This window comes from Schistocerca serialis, chromosome 2 (genome assembly GCF_023864345.2).
Source record: "Schistocerca serialis cubense isolate TAMUIC-IGC-003099 chromosome 2, iqSchSeri2.2, whole genome shotgun sequence".
Lineage (NCBI taxonomy): Eukaryota > Metazoa > Arthropoda > Insecta > Orthoptera > Acrididae > Schistocerca > Schistocerca serialis.
The window spans coordinates 763,828,258-763,842,632 of record NC_064639.1 but is presented as its reverse complement, the minus strand read 5'-3'; the positions used below and the strand labels follow the sequence as shown (position 1 = coordinate 763,842,632).

Sequence of the window (14,375 nt, the reverse complement as noted above, 5' to 3'; positions counted from 1 at the left end):
TTTATGGGAACATTATCACATTGGAAGAAACAGTTATGTCCTAGAAACAATGCTTGTGACAAAGAGTTAACATCTTAATCATAAAAAATGCTATCTTAACACTTAATAGTTGCTTCTCCATTCAGTCAGGCTATTGAGCCTACTGAAAACCATGACATGAGTGCTTAAACCATTAAAGAACCTTCACAATGCTTCACAGTTTGTCAAAGTATCTTAGACTGCACCCCTTGCTTTGTTGTTTTCCACATCCTTTCACAAGGAATAATGCAAAGTAGACTTTTCAAATTAATACTACATGAACCACTGGCCAGTATCCAGGTTTTATGGTCATAACACCCCTGAAGCTCCCTTCCTTCCATTCAATTGATTTACTAGAAATATGGTAGCAGGACCTGAAATTTAATGTCATAAATATAATGAAGTTTGCTGTTAACAGATGTGATTTACATAATGAAAATTTTGAAGTTATTTTCGTAACAGTAAATTACAAATTTAATTTTAATTATTTTGAACTGTTGCAGTACAATCACACTTAAATAAAAATAGTACATGTTCTGTTAAAATATTTTCTCGTTGTTTACATATGCTGGTGAACATGTACAATTATCTTCTGCAGGACATCATTATGTAGAATGAACTACTTGTGGGTATTTCTTTCAAATCAGGAAATGAATGTTTTGTATGAAGGCTGTTGGAAACTCACCTCTGTTTTGCTGTAAATAAAATACTGGAATTGGCAAGGTAAATTCATGTGTAAAATTAGAAACGACACCTCCCTATTACTTTGTTTGTATGATCACCATTCAAATTCAAGCATTTATCATCTCTCTTTATGAGTTGTCAAATTCCCTCTCCATAAGATCCTGCTGCAGTCATTGCAGTCAAAGGTTTGGGAGCCAAGCTACTTTTTCATATTCGTGAAAATGTGGAAAACACTCGGAGTCATGTCTGCACTGTAAGGAGGATGTTTAGAAATATTTGCAACTGACAACAATTCTCGTGTCTGTTTAGCATAGTGTGACCAAGCACTGTCATACAAAAACATAATACCTTTGGTTGAGAGTCATGTCACTTGTTTTGAATGGTTCCCCTAAGTTTTTTACGTTTCTCATGAAGTGTTCCAGAACTGGCAGTACTTCAATGTTCCATAAAATACAAAAACAGGTTTGCTTAAGCGTCTCAAACTACAATAGCCATAACCTTCTCTCTCTCTCTCTCTCTCTCTCTCTCTCTCTCTCTCTCTCTCTCTATCTCTATCTCTATCTTTCCAAGTTCTTACAAAAAAGAAAATCCAGGGAAGCAGTCATCTATTCAGTTTTATGGTTCTCACATAGGAGTTTTGGAATCAGATGAGCACAGAACTTATGATACCCTACCAATTCATTCACGATCTCGTGAGAAACATTCCAAGAAGTCTGTTGAAGGTTGATTGACAGTTGAGATATCATAGAACACATTTTCATGATATCTTTTGTCAGATTTCTGTACCTGTTTATTACCCACTACCGGTGGATGGCGACTTCTGTTGTCATTATGTCATTGTCGATGCTATCTAGATGACACCTTCACTAATTACACATTTTATACACATTTAATTTTATGATGAATGTCAATAGTTTTGAGTTTGTTTTGTCACTGAAAACCATATACAGAATGGATTTCCCATTTGGTGAAATTTTAAGTTGAAACAATCATTATGAATGCTTAGTGTAGGTGAATAAGAAACAATGTGCATTCCCACTATTGCAACTCTAAGCGGAGCGACCTCTTCTGACATCAAACAGGCAAGGTGGAAATGTGGAACAGTTTTCACTAGAACATACATTATCATTGTGTATACCAGAACTTCTCATTTAAAGTTCCTAAAATCTGGTTATTAGTACCTCATAATATTTTTTAATTTGTCATTCATTGTAGCTGAGACAGTGCACGACTTGTAGTGGCTAATTTTTAAGCTTCGATCAGCGCCTTAATTAAATCCAGTATAAGAGAGAAACACTGTTGGAAAGCAGCTCTCATTGCTTATATGTGCCTTGGAACTTTTAAAAGGTGTATGCAGTAGACGCTAGCTGCATCTAAATTGTGCACTAGCTAAAATTAATCATGCAGGTAAGAAGAGGAAGTATATGCAGATGCAAGATAGACAAAGCAATGAAAATGAAGGAAAACGGAAAAAGAAAGAAAAAATCATTCTTCTGTGGAATATTTTCGTTAAAACATCACAGTTAACCATTTTACTTGCATTAAAGTGAAAAATATAATACGTAGCAGTACAATTTTTTCAATAACAGCTGCAGATTTGGCAACTATCGATCTGTAGTAACAGGCTGATTATGTAGTTGCATTTCTATATTGCTTAAGCAGTCTGTGAGATGAAAGTGATTATTTATGATTTCCAGTCTTTAAAATGTGTTCATCTTGCATTAATTATCTTTAATGGTCATTGTTTCCACATTTTGGCCTGCAAAAACTTGTGTAACTGCCATTTGTGTACCTCTTACTCAAACTCTCATGTTTTTCAATTTCTGGTTTTACTTTCTGTTTTCATTGATTTTGCCCTTGGCTTTTCGGTAATACCTCACCAGCCAACTAGACGGTCACATTTAACATTTCCTGCATGGCAGACTACCTCATGAGATGACAATTACAACTAACATTTGTTGTTTACCCAGCTGGATATCATGACAGCCTGCACAAGGGAAATTTATTTAATGTAAAAGTCCATTAAATCAGGCAGTCTCCTTCCTCACTTCATGTCGAACTGTTATTGCTGTGGATTAAATAAATTTGATAATTTAGGATGGCTGCACAGAATTGCAAAATGTCCAGCATACATTTTTTTTTACTATTTATTATGGCATTAGATGCAATCTGAAAACACAAAGTAATACTCTCCATTAAAATGTCAAATCTTCAAAAACAAATACTTAGAAACAATTCATGAGTTATACATTGCATCCATGGAGGTATGATTCCATCATGGTCTATGTATGGAACAGCTGTGTTGCAGTGCACAATTACATATTAGTTATGATTGCATGTGATTGGCCACATGTAGCCATTTTCCTTATGGTGGTTAGTAGTCAATTGGTATCAACATTATAGTTAGAAAATATCGTGAAATAATTTTTTGTGTATAATCCTGTTCTATGTGGGTAGGAACAGGGGTTATGAAGGCAAACAGTCTCCTAAAAGGGCTGCAATCATCCCATCCAAATTGCAGCATCTGTGGCAAGTGCTTAATTGTAGCCTCTGCGCTGTAGAAGAGGCAGATCTCGTGCAGTGAAATGTACAGTGTGGATAACTGTTGCCCACTTTATGCAGCCTAATAATGAAAATTAAATTAGTCAGTGTGGCAGAGTTATCACAGCCACACTATTTGCCTCTATCCTCCATTTTTTTCTCGTACTGCACTTCTGTTCCCAGTATGCCCTGCGCTGCCCTTGTTTCAAACACTATTTACTCTCTGTACTACTTCTAACTTTTAAGTTCCGTCTGTTGATAATATTTCAGTATTGAATTACCCTCTTCCTCCCTCCTGCTGGATCTCCATTGAAAGTACTCAAGGAATTTGTTACCTGACCATTGTAAAGTAAATTTTTGCCAACACTTCCTTTCTCGTTTGGCTAGTGAGGAAACCTGAACATCTCGAAGCCAGTGAAATTTTGTATATGCTTTCATACGTCACTGCCTTTGAAATAGATATTTCTTCTGTGTTTATTTAGTGTTTGTGTAATCGCAAATGCTCAATAATTGTATCGAGATTTATATAAGAAAAATTTATAGACGTACTTTGGAAGTTTTATAAGAAAATCCTGGTGAATGTGTACATGGATTAAAGGAGACCTCACCCGAAAAGCAGAAGTGTTGAATCTCGACAGGCACACAAAAAAGAAAGATGACTTGCTAGTTTTTTTAGAGTAATCTTTCTTCAAGCTACAATATAAACATACACAGAAAAACATACACAAATGAGTGCACCCGCTTGCGTAGCCATGCTGCTACAGTGCACTGACTGGACGAACATTTACCGGCACCATGTAGGGACTTAGGGTGTGTGTGTGTGTGTGTGTGTGTGTGTGTGTGTGTGTGTGGGTGGGTGTGTGTGTGTGTGCGCGCGCGCGCGCGCTTGTCCTCTAGCTCAAAAATGGATTGCTCCAAAAGTAGCAAGTTTGCTCTCTTCTTGTGTGTACCTATCGGCAACATAACAATTCTGCTTTTTGGTGAGTAGTTTACTTTGAAAGTTTTCAGTCCATCAGGTGGTGTTAATTCTGTGAATCATGATCATGTGCAATGTCTTCAGCAACATGCCCTTTTTCTCATCACATTTCTCTATTAGCTTTAAACTAAGGATTTGAAAAGTCAGCACATACAGAAAATTTATGAGCAGGTTTGTGCTGGCAAAGACAACATCTAGTAGTTAAACATAGCATGGAGTACACAGTTTTTTGAATGAGTTGTGAGGAGATCTCATAACTTCTGAGCCAGACTTGGTTACAATGTATTTTGGTGAGTGAAAAGGAGCAAATGTGGACAGGGATTGCAGTGCAAACCATATATTTAGATGCTACAGTTGTAACCATTCTACTCTTCCAGTGTACTGCATTTCAGTAACTGAAATATAAGTTTTATTTGTCGTCCCATGTAGCAAACACCCAGTAGTGACACACATTTTTGAAAACAGGCCACAGAAATAGTCTTGAGAAAATATTGTCACTGTCACAACTTTACTTTTGCTATTCATTCTCATTAAATAACCATTCACTTACACATTTTCTTGCTGCTGTGGAGTATGAAAACATTGTTTCTTTTAAATCTTATGTTTCTTGCAGCCTGCCTCCAGCCTTCTGGATTCTCAGGCCTTGTATGAAGTGTGTATTTCATTCAAACCCATTTTCCCTTTCCTGCATTTTTAAATTAAGTGTCTGAATGTGTAGCTAAAGTGACTCCAGTTGTATCTGTATCATCTGTTTAGTGTTTGTTGTACATTTGAAGCATGGTACACATTCAGAAAGTTGAACAGTATGTCAGATTACTTGTGTCGTTATTTGGTAATGTGAATTAGCCTTTGTTTTAGTTTGGCAGGTCACTCTTGGATTTTTCTTATGTAGGTTATTGCAGTTTTTGTGTAAAGTCTGTAGATTAATGTAGTGTCTTCAGTATATCTGTGGAAAAATGTCATATTTTCAAATATTTTTGTAACTTTTCACAGTTTCTTTACGTGTAATATGAATGTAATTTCGCATACTGGAAGTGCTTGTTTTGTTTTGTAATTGTATTTTGCTTGATACGTTTGTCATTGTGTTTCATAGAATTTATGCAGATGACCACATTATTTGAAATTTGTTGGAAGATCACACATCATTATATCATATATTAAAAGAAACTTTAAAGACACTGAAACAAGAATATTCTCTGCATACAATATATGTTGCATGAATTCTTGTTACTGAAGTGCATCATGGGAATATTTATTTTTACTAGTTATAAGAGTGGTGGATAGTTTTTTCACAAAATTAATATTATTTTCTTTTTTTGTAAAGAAATGACACTTACTAAATTATTATCATACCAGCAGTCATCTACAAGATATTTGTAATTATGTCAGCTGAATTTCATGATGTGTGTGTAACACAGACATTATTAGAAGATAATAATGCCAGAGTATGTGTGTTTTCCAAGAAAATTTGTCCATTTCAACTGTTTGTTTATAAAAAAGTATTTTGAGTGTGACAAACTTTTCTTATATCATGCAATAAGAGTTTTATCTCATGGAAGGACGACACACAGAATTTTAAACAGTGACAAATTGGACTGTATTTCTTACTTTGTTTTTATTGAACTTAATGTATCTCATTACACAGAAACATGTCATTTTAATTTGGATTTTTTTAATACTTCAACTTTAAAATGGTTATTTATATGTAAATGTTTTCCATATTAATTTACAAGGGGTGTATATTTCTTTTTACATTTTTCATTTACACTACTGATTGCCATTCATAAATGTCATATTTTGCAGGTATCTTCTCATGAAGCTTTGTTGGGAACCTGTTGTGAAGAGGCCAGCTTTGGACCAAGTTGTTAGAATGTTAAACCATCTCCATTTAAGCCATGACCAATACATTGGAGAGGAATCCAGTCTACAAACAGATGAAGATTTTGAAAGGCGCTGGGAATCTTTCAAGCCAAACACCATACCTAAGACTGACAATCACACTTTGCCTAGGCAGCACCATCAAGGTGGCCTGCCCATTTCTTTCATTGAACAGAAGGCTTTTGTTTTGCCACGACCATCTGGAGAAAGCATGGATGTGATGTCACTGTCAATAATTGCCCCAGAAGTTAGCAGTTCTTCACCAATGACAACATCACCACAACTGTCATTGACAAGCAGCTCAGGAGGAGATTTCTTTACCCTAAATTTGCAGCAGAAACAGAAATCTGTTAGCCTTCAAGATCTACATGGATCAGTTGAGAATTTGTGTGAAACATCAATAGATGAACATTCAGATACTTTTGTGAGAACAGATGTTGCTATTGCAGATGATGATAGAAATACAATAAAATTTTCAGAAAGTTTGGGTGTAGTTGAATCAAAGAACAATGAACTTGAAAATATAATATCTGAACCTGATTTTGATTCGTGGCTGCAGGGAGTAGAAACAACAAATGAAGAAGATGCCAAGTTTGTAATGAAAATATCTGAAGCTATAAGAGATCTAGACAATGCTCTTGCTCAAGAAAAAACTTCATCATCATCTTCAGAAGTTTCCAGTCACACTGTTTCGCACCATGAGAGTCCTGCCAAGGATATAGTGGCAAGTGAACAGAATGTTGTTTTGGATTTCAGACTTGGAATTCCAGCTGAAATTGAAACTGGTAAAACAAGAGAGTCAGAAGCACAGCTTGACAGTCTTCAGGAAGAGAGTTTTCCTTACAAAACTTTCCACCATGAAAGTAAAACTACAGATTCGGGAACAGATACTGAAGATGAAACATGGAGGAAGAGGATAGAACGTGGAGAGTTTTCTGAAAAAGTGAAAGAGAAATCAAAGAGTGTAGCAGATCTTATGATTCTAACTCACATTGAGTGCAGTGATGGTAGTGATTCTGAACCTCCTTCTTTGACATGGAATTTTGAGAGAAGTGTAAATAGTAGAAATTCTCTTTCTCGGCAACACAGGGGCTCTGCTGTTAAATCAACTTGTTTTCCGATAGCTGGCAGTGAAGGTAATATTCACCAGGCAGTATTGGGTGAGGAGTTCTTTAGTACTTTGGTTAAACTTCATGAAGCCCAAAAAGATGGTAACAAAAATAGATTGACAATCAATTCATTGTCATCACAGAGCTCAGAAATTAATTTGACTCCTTCTCCGACGCATGATCCACTCATACAAAGATCATCACCTTTCAGTGATGATTCTGCTTCTGAAGTACATAGTTTATTATCCTCAGACCATCCGCATAAAAAAAATTTTTTAGCCATTAATGCCTCGGAAAGAAAATCTGAACTGACAGATAATTCAAACAGTGCTAAGCCAATTATAAAAGAAGTTTTAATTGATTCACAGTTGACAGAAAGGATAGTCCTACCTGATATGAACTATCAACCAAATAAAAATTACCGTGAGATATCCACAATAGAAAATGCTTTGGTTTCTTGCAGTAAGCAAGAGCCTACTGAACTGAAAAGTTTAATAAATAGTTTTTTAGAAACGGAAAGACAATCCAGCTGTTGTCCAACCATGGGTTCAACTTGCTCGAGGCACTCATTTCATAATAGTTCTGAATTTGAAAGGCTGTCTTGTTTAGATCATAGTGTAGGGCTTAAGGATAATAGTAGTGCGAGAGAAGATACTTTAATAATAGATGATGCAAATAATGACTCTGTTCCTTCTTTGTTACATAATAAGATTTCAAATGTGGATAGCAGTAAAACAAACACTTCTTTTCAATATCCTATCAGTGACAATGAAAATATTGCTATTAAAAAAAATAAAGAAATTTCTGTCAGTGATACTGGTTCTACTATGCTGCTGGTAGACAGTAACACTTCCACTCTAGCACCTGCTAGTGGTTTAAAGGGTTTGTCACCTGAGTTTTTTGCTGATGAAGGTTTTGTCAACAAAGTGCAAGATGTGTTAAGTACAGCTGATGATGAGTCAGTGGAATCAATTGATGCAGTATGTGACCACCCGTATGCTGAAAAGAAAGGAAGCAACTCTATAGATGGACTGAAATTGTGCCCAGATGAAACAAGTGAACAAGATGTTGCTGTTTTAATTGGTGATAATTTTGATAGTGACAATGAGATCCAAGTCAGTGGCCATTCATTACCAACACAAAGTCTAGACGAAAGAGAAAAGAATATACTAATAAGTAATAATTTAAGTATACCACACATAACAAGTTCAGATGAAGATTATAATGGTTCAGTTATATTAGGAGCATCTGAAGAATTTACTATGGATTACTTTAAGGGTCTTAATACAGCCTTTAGGGATGACAGTACATATGGCAGTGACAGTTATGTATATTCTGAGGGAGGTGATGACAGTAAATTAGATTTAGGTATGAATGTTCCATTTATTGTAAAAAAACCTAATGAAATTGCAAAAATGGGTAATGATGACTCCTTGGCACACATTCAATTAATGCTGGAACAGAATGAGACATCACAACCATTAGAATTAAATGGTGAACATGTCTTAACTCATTTTGTGTCATCAGAAAGAACATTATCTTCAACTACTGAAAGTATATCTCCATTTCCATTGGAGTACAAAGAAAATAATAATGGAGGTTGTATTTCGTTATCACCAGATGAGAGTAATATTAGCATATCATCAGAAGCTGTTACAGAGGTAGTTAAAGAACATGAACAGTTTCCAAAAAAGAGTAATTCAGAAAATGAGAATGATACCAAAATTGAAGGGGAAATAGATTCCATTTGTAATAGCTGTAACAAAGCAGATCCAGGGTTCAGCAGGAGTCTGGAACAAACAAATTGTGGTCAAGAATCGAATGCTAATGCAGATGCATCTTCTGTCGATGCAGATGTTCTTACAGAGAGATATACTCAAGACACAGTAGGACAATTAACTGAAAACTACATGCAGATGCCACAAAGTGATAAATATCTAGAGGAAACCCCAGGGGAGTTTTCAGAACTGGCTGTAACTGATAGCTGTGGTCCAGTTCACTTTACTGTTGATAATGACACCGAAACTATCTGTACTAAAGCGCAAACTGGAGTTTCTGAAGAAGCACTTTATTCTTTGAGCAATGTTCACCTCAATAATCCTAATCCCATGCAAGAGCTCAATTATCGTCCATCATCTGAGAGTACAATTACAGAGTCTACAACCCATAATACAAGCAACATTTGCCAGTGTGAAAATGTGATTGAGAAGGTAACCTTTGCTGGGCACAATGATGACAGTCACTTAGTCGGAAATGAGACAGAATGTGCTGTTGCAGACTTGCTCCATGGAGATCAAAGCAAATCATCAAATGTAAATATTGGAACACTGGCACCAAAGGTAGATGCTACAAAAGCGGAAACAGAAAGTGTAATTCCCCCATTGGTTAATCTGAAACAAGAAGTAAACAGTTCTGCACCACATAGTGTAGAAGCCCAAGTTGGTGTTAGCCTGCCTGATCACATCAGAATTTGTACTACAACTTTAGAAAACAATGTTTCAAAAGATGTTTATACTGAGCCACCATTACTTCCAGAAAGTGAAGTTACAGAGAGCATTAATGTATTGTCTAGTGATTGTTCTTCAAATTCTCTCCATGGAAAAGCAGAATTTTTAAACATTGATGCAGCAAGAAATGACTCTAGCATTAATGAGTGCAAGAAAGAAATAGAAGAGAGTATGGATGATGAAATATGGACAGGCCCTTACCTAGCATCAGGGTACGAAATTCATACTAAGGAACAAAGTATGATTAGCTGCACTTCAGAGAAAGGAAAGATGGGATTAGAAGATACAAAATCTGAATTACAAATTCCACGCTTAAATCTCATTTCTGCCACACCCCTAGATTCAGAACAAACCAGTCCAGATACATCTATTGTGGCTAACATATTTGATGTAGAACTTGTTAGCACAACAAAGCCTGTGGAGGAGCGGAAGACAGGTGAAGATATAGCTTATGAAAGAGAGATTGTTGATGAGTGGATAGATAACACACCCCAGAAATGTACATCATTAAATGAGGAAGATAATTTAAGAGTGGCAGATCCTGAAAAACTATCAGCAATCAGTGACCCTAACTGTGATCTCAAAACCACATTATCAGAATTTATTCTCAAGGAAGTCATCCATAGTTCTCTAGAAAAATCATGTTTACTTGCAGCAAAGCAGGCAATACTGCCTTTGGTGGAATTAAGTAAAACAGAGAGTGATAAGGAAACTATTTCTGACAGTGGTGTCAGATTATACCCAGAAGAAAAATCATTTCACATTCCTGCTGGCAACATAAATAATACAATCACAAGACAGCTTCACATTGATACTAAGAAAGAAGATCTAGAAATTAACAATTTAGAATCTTTCTTGTCGAAAAATGCAGTACAAACGGATCACGCTGCTCTTGATTTTCTTAGAGGAGGTGTTGATGAAAAGATTGAAATGTGTTTGACATCCAAACAGTTATCATTTCTTGATTCCGGAGAAGATTCATTATCTGAGGCATCACCAAATAAAGTAGAGAAGTGGAACCATCAGCATAAAGCACATATCTCTGGTGACGAAATGCTCCATGTGACCTTTGATGAGAAAAACTATGAACATAGTCGAAAGCTACATGACTATCAGGTACGATTTAACCAAGATGTCATTGTTGAGCTAGATGATGAATTGGGCCTTGATGTTGTGAAACATTCTACACCAGATGACGAACGAAGTAGTGACTCAGGATTTCGTGACAAAGGTAGCCTTAGTGAAAGCTGTGAAGATGCATGTGATGAAAAATACAATTTAGAAGATATTGAAGCTGAACTAGAAGAGACTTTTAATAAAGGTGGATTTAACTATTCTGCTAAAGGGGAAGAATGTGATGAAGATGCAGAACACAGAAGTACTGCTCTTGATTTTCCTGATGACTCTTTCTCAATTCAAGGAAACAGGGATGAAATAGCTAATATTGATATTATGAACCATAAGAAATGTGATTCTGATAAGATTTTGGAAAGCAATATAAATGACCCTGATAAAATGGAAAAATGTGATGTACCAACTAATTATGTAACTTCTCTTGAGCAGTTAAATACAGAATTTTCGCCCCTGAACCTGAATTTGAACATAAATGTCTGGAAAGGTGAAAATGAAAGCTACCAGTTTTCTGATAATTTTGTTGAAGTTAATGTACCTGTGTTGTCAGATGAATGTGTGTCAAAGGATCAGTTAAATACTGATGTTCTTAACAACAAAGACGACTGTGGAAAAGAGGAGTGTAATGAGAGATGTATTTGCTCAGATAATGTACATGTCCTAGCTGCTGTGAGAGGTGTTACTTCAGAAACACCATTGAAAGTTTGTTCAAACTCTGTAAAAAAAGAAGATATATTTTTAGAAAATGACCATTTCCCTGTGACTGATCATTCTGGGTGGTTCTTGCATGAGCCAAATGATAAAAGATTTAAAAATTCTGATGAAGATGAATGCAGCTGCAACTATGATTCGAACATTCCAGAAGAAAATCTAAGCCCTGGAAGTTCAAGTTCAGATAGTTTTAAAAATGATGATAGCAGTGGCAGTGATAAATATGTTCCACTTAGTTTAGATGAAGAGTTTGTGGCTGCAATTAGAAATGAACTTCGTGATAAACTACCATGTGCACAGCAGCAAACTCATCCTGATGAAATAGATGATGTTGATGATGATTTACAAAGAGAAGAAGAACGCACTGATATTACTATTCTTTATAATGTTTACACTGCTCCGCTCTCACCAATTCTTGAAGAAAGAGAAAGTGTCAGTTCACTTACAGCCACCATAAGTGAAAACTATCCCGTTCCATCATCTATCATAAAAGGAAAACAAAAAGACGAATTTGATTCAGAGCCAGTTAGCCCAGTGTTTTTGAATGATATATTTGGAGAATCATCTGATTACTGTGAAGAACAGGAGAAGAGAAGATTTGAAGAAGAAATTCGACAAGCACTGGCAAATTGCAGTGTGAGTAGTGTTGACACAGACAGTGACCAGCACAAAAACAGTGTCATTTCTGAAGACTTGGAGGAGGATTTCCAGCAACCTAATGATGTTGCAAGCATTGATAAAAATGAAAAGACAGTAAAGGATGCAGTAAATCAACATGATGACTATGATGATGACTTTTTAGTTGTAAATACTGAGACTAATGAAGTTACTCTATTAGAAAGCCCAAAACCAAAATCTTATATTGCATTTGTAAAAGAATTTGAAGATATGAGTGAAAAACCTGCCAGTCAGTTAGCAGACAGTAATTCCATTATAAGAAGTGGTATTAATTTCAGCAGAGATATAGCATCAGATGATGAAGTATTCACACCAGATAGCATATCTCCTGGAGGAAATGAAAGAAGTTCCCCGGTAAATGAAATGTTGGATATAACAGGTAGTTTTACCCAAGATGAATCTCATGATTGTGACAGTCACAGTAAAACATGCTGTGATATGAATGAAAATAACTCCACAGATCATATGAATAATGAACCTGCAAAAATTTTGTTAGAACCAATGAGTAGTAGTAAAGAGAAAGCCTGTGTAACAGAAGACCAAGATTATGATGAATTTATTCAGAGACATCGTAAGGAGCAAGTGAAAAGAAGTGAGGAAATGGATGCTGTATCTGTTGATGAAAGCATAGAAGATAAGTCTGAAAGCTTATCTGAAGCAGAAAACAAGACACCAGAAGATAATTCAAAATCTGAGTCATTTAGTGAAGCATTATCAGAACCAATTTCATTAGGAACACATCAAACTGGAGTGGAGAATACACTGAAAAGGCATCAGTGCTATGATGATCTAAGTACAGGTTTTACACAGGATGGAGATTTAACAACACAAGCAGAAGAAACTAATTCAGGAGACCAACTTGATGTGTCCAGTTTTTGTGAAAGAGGCCCCGAATCATATTTGTGCACATCATTTGATAAATCAGCAGACACAGATTCTCATAAAAAGTGTGATATGAAAGAGTTTACAGAACACAATGAACTTCTTAATTCACTTAAAATGTTAATGAATCAAAATAGGACTGATATTTATTCAGAGAAGATAGCAGATAGTGATAAAAATGGAGGAACCAAGCAAGAAGAAAGTGAAACACAACTCATTGATCAAATGAGTGAAAGAGGACCTGTTCTAAATGACACCCTGAAGCTTTATCGGAAAAGAAAAGAGGCTGAAGCTGCAATCAGTGATGAACGTGACTGGCTTAGTGCAGGCCGAGAAGCCAGTGCCCTTTCAACCAAGGCACCCATGCCTTCACCAGAAGAGGAATCATGGAAACAGTTACCATCAATGTTAGCATTTTCAGCTGATTTGAACAGTGCTGAGGAGAAAGATACAGGTTTTTCACCTGTACCAGCAGCAATTTCTGATGATCTCATGTCAACATCTTTCAGTTTAAAAGAGGAAGACTTTGGTGATTGTTATACTCCAGATTGGGAAAGTGGTTCAGAGGACACAAATGAAGAAGACAACTCCAGTTCAAGTGGGGAATTCATATGGAAGGTGAGCTTTGTAGCATCTTTCTGTGATTTTCATTTGTTAAGAAATCAGTCTTATTTTTATTCTTAATTTGGTGAAACAGTTCTAAAATTTTGCCCCTTACCATTTATCTTCATTGATTTCTGTCCCCATCATGTCCTTCTAAAGTTAAATTTTGCTAGTAGTACAGTCAACCATATCATTGATCTCCAGATATTGTATTTTGCAGCTGATTTCATGTGCTATTTTGTCTAAGTCCATACAGTGAGCAGCTGAGATCTGTGTTTGACAAATCAGAAGAGATATCTGGGGAAGCTGTCAAAATGTAATGTAAAATGATAACATTAAATTTGTGGCAAATTTTTTTAAAAAAATCTGGAGATTATTGCTTGCGCCAAGAAAACCTAGGAGACGAGACACGCGATTTTGTTCTGATTATTTTTTTCAAAAATTGTAAGCATTATTCTCCCTGATTTTATATGTATAGCCAGCCCAGTGTATAAATTTTCAGTGAGCATCCGCAATAACACATACTGAACATATCCTTCCCTGCAAGTAGACAATTTTTCATTTCATTATCTGATCAAAGTAATCTAAAAGTAAAATAGATGAAAACAGGCTTAAGTAGAACACCTTAATTGCTGCAATTAGTTACTAATTCCTGGA

General features: G+C 35.8%; 1 protein-coding gene across 1 annotated transcript in view; it reads left to right on the top strand.

Moving 5' to 3' along the window:
• Positions 1 to 14,375, top strand: part of LOC126456388 (uncharacterized) — a 109,830-nt gene that overhangs the window by 23,007 nt on the left and 72,448 nt on the right. Inside the window, exon 8 of the mRNA XM_050092141.1 lies at positions 6,023 to 13,733. Within this exon, the coding sequence (XP_049948098.1) occupies positions 6,023 to 13,733 (7,711 nt within the window). The remainder of the gene's footprint in view (positions 1 to 6,022; positions 13,734 to 14,375) is intronic.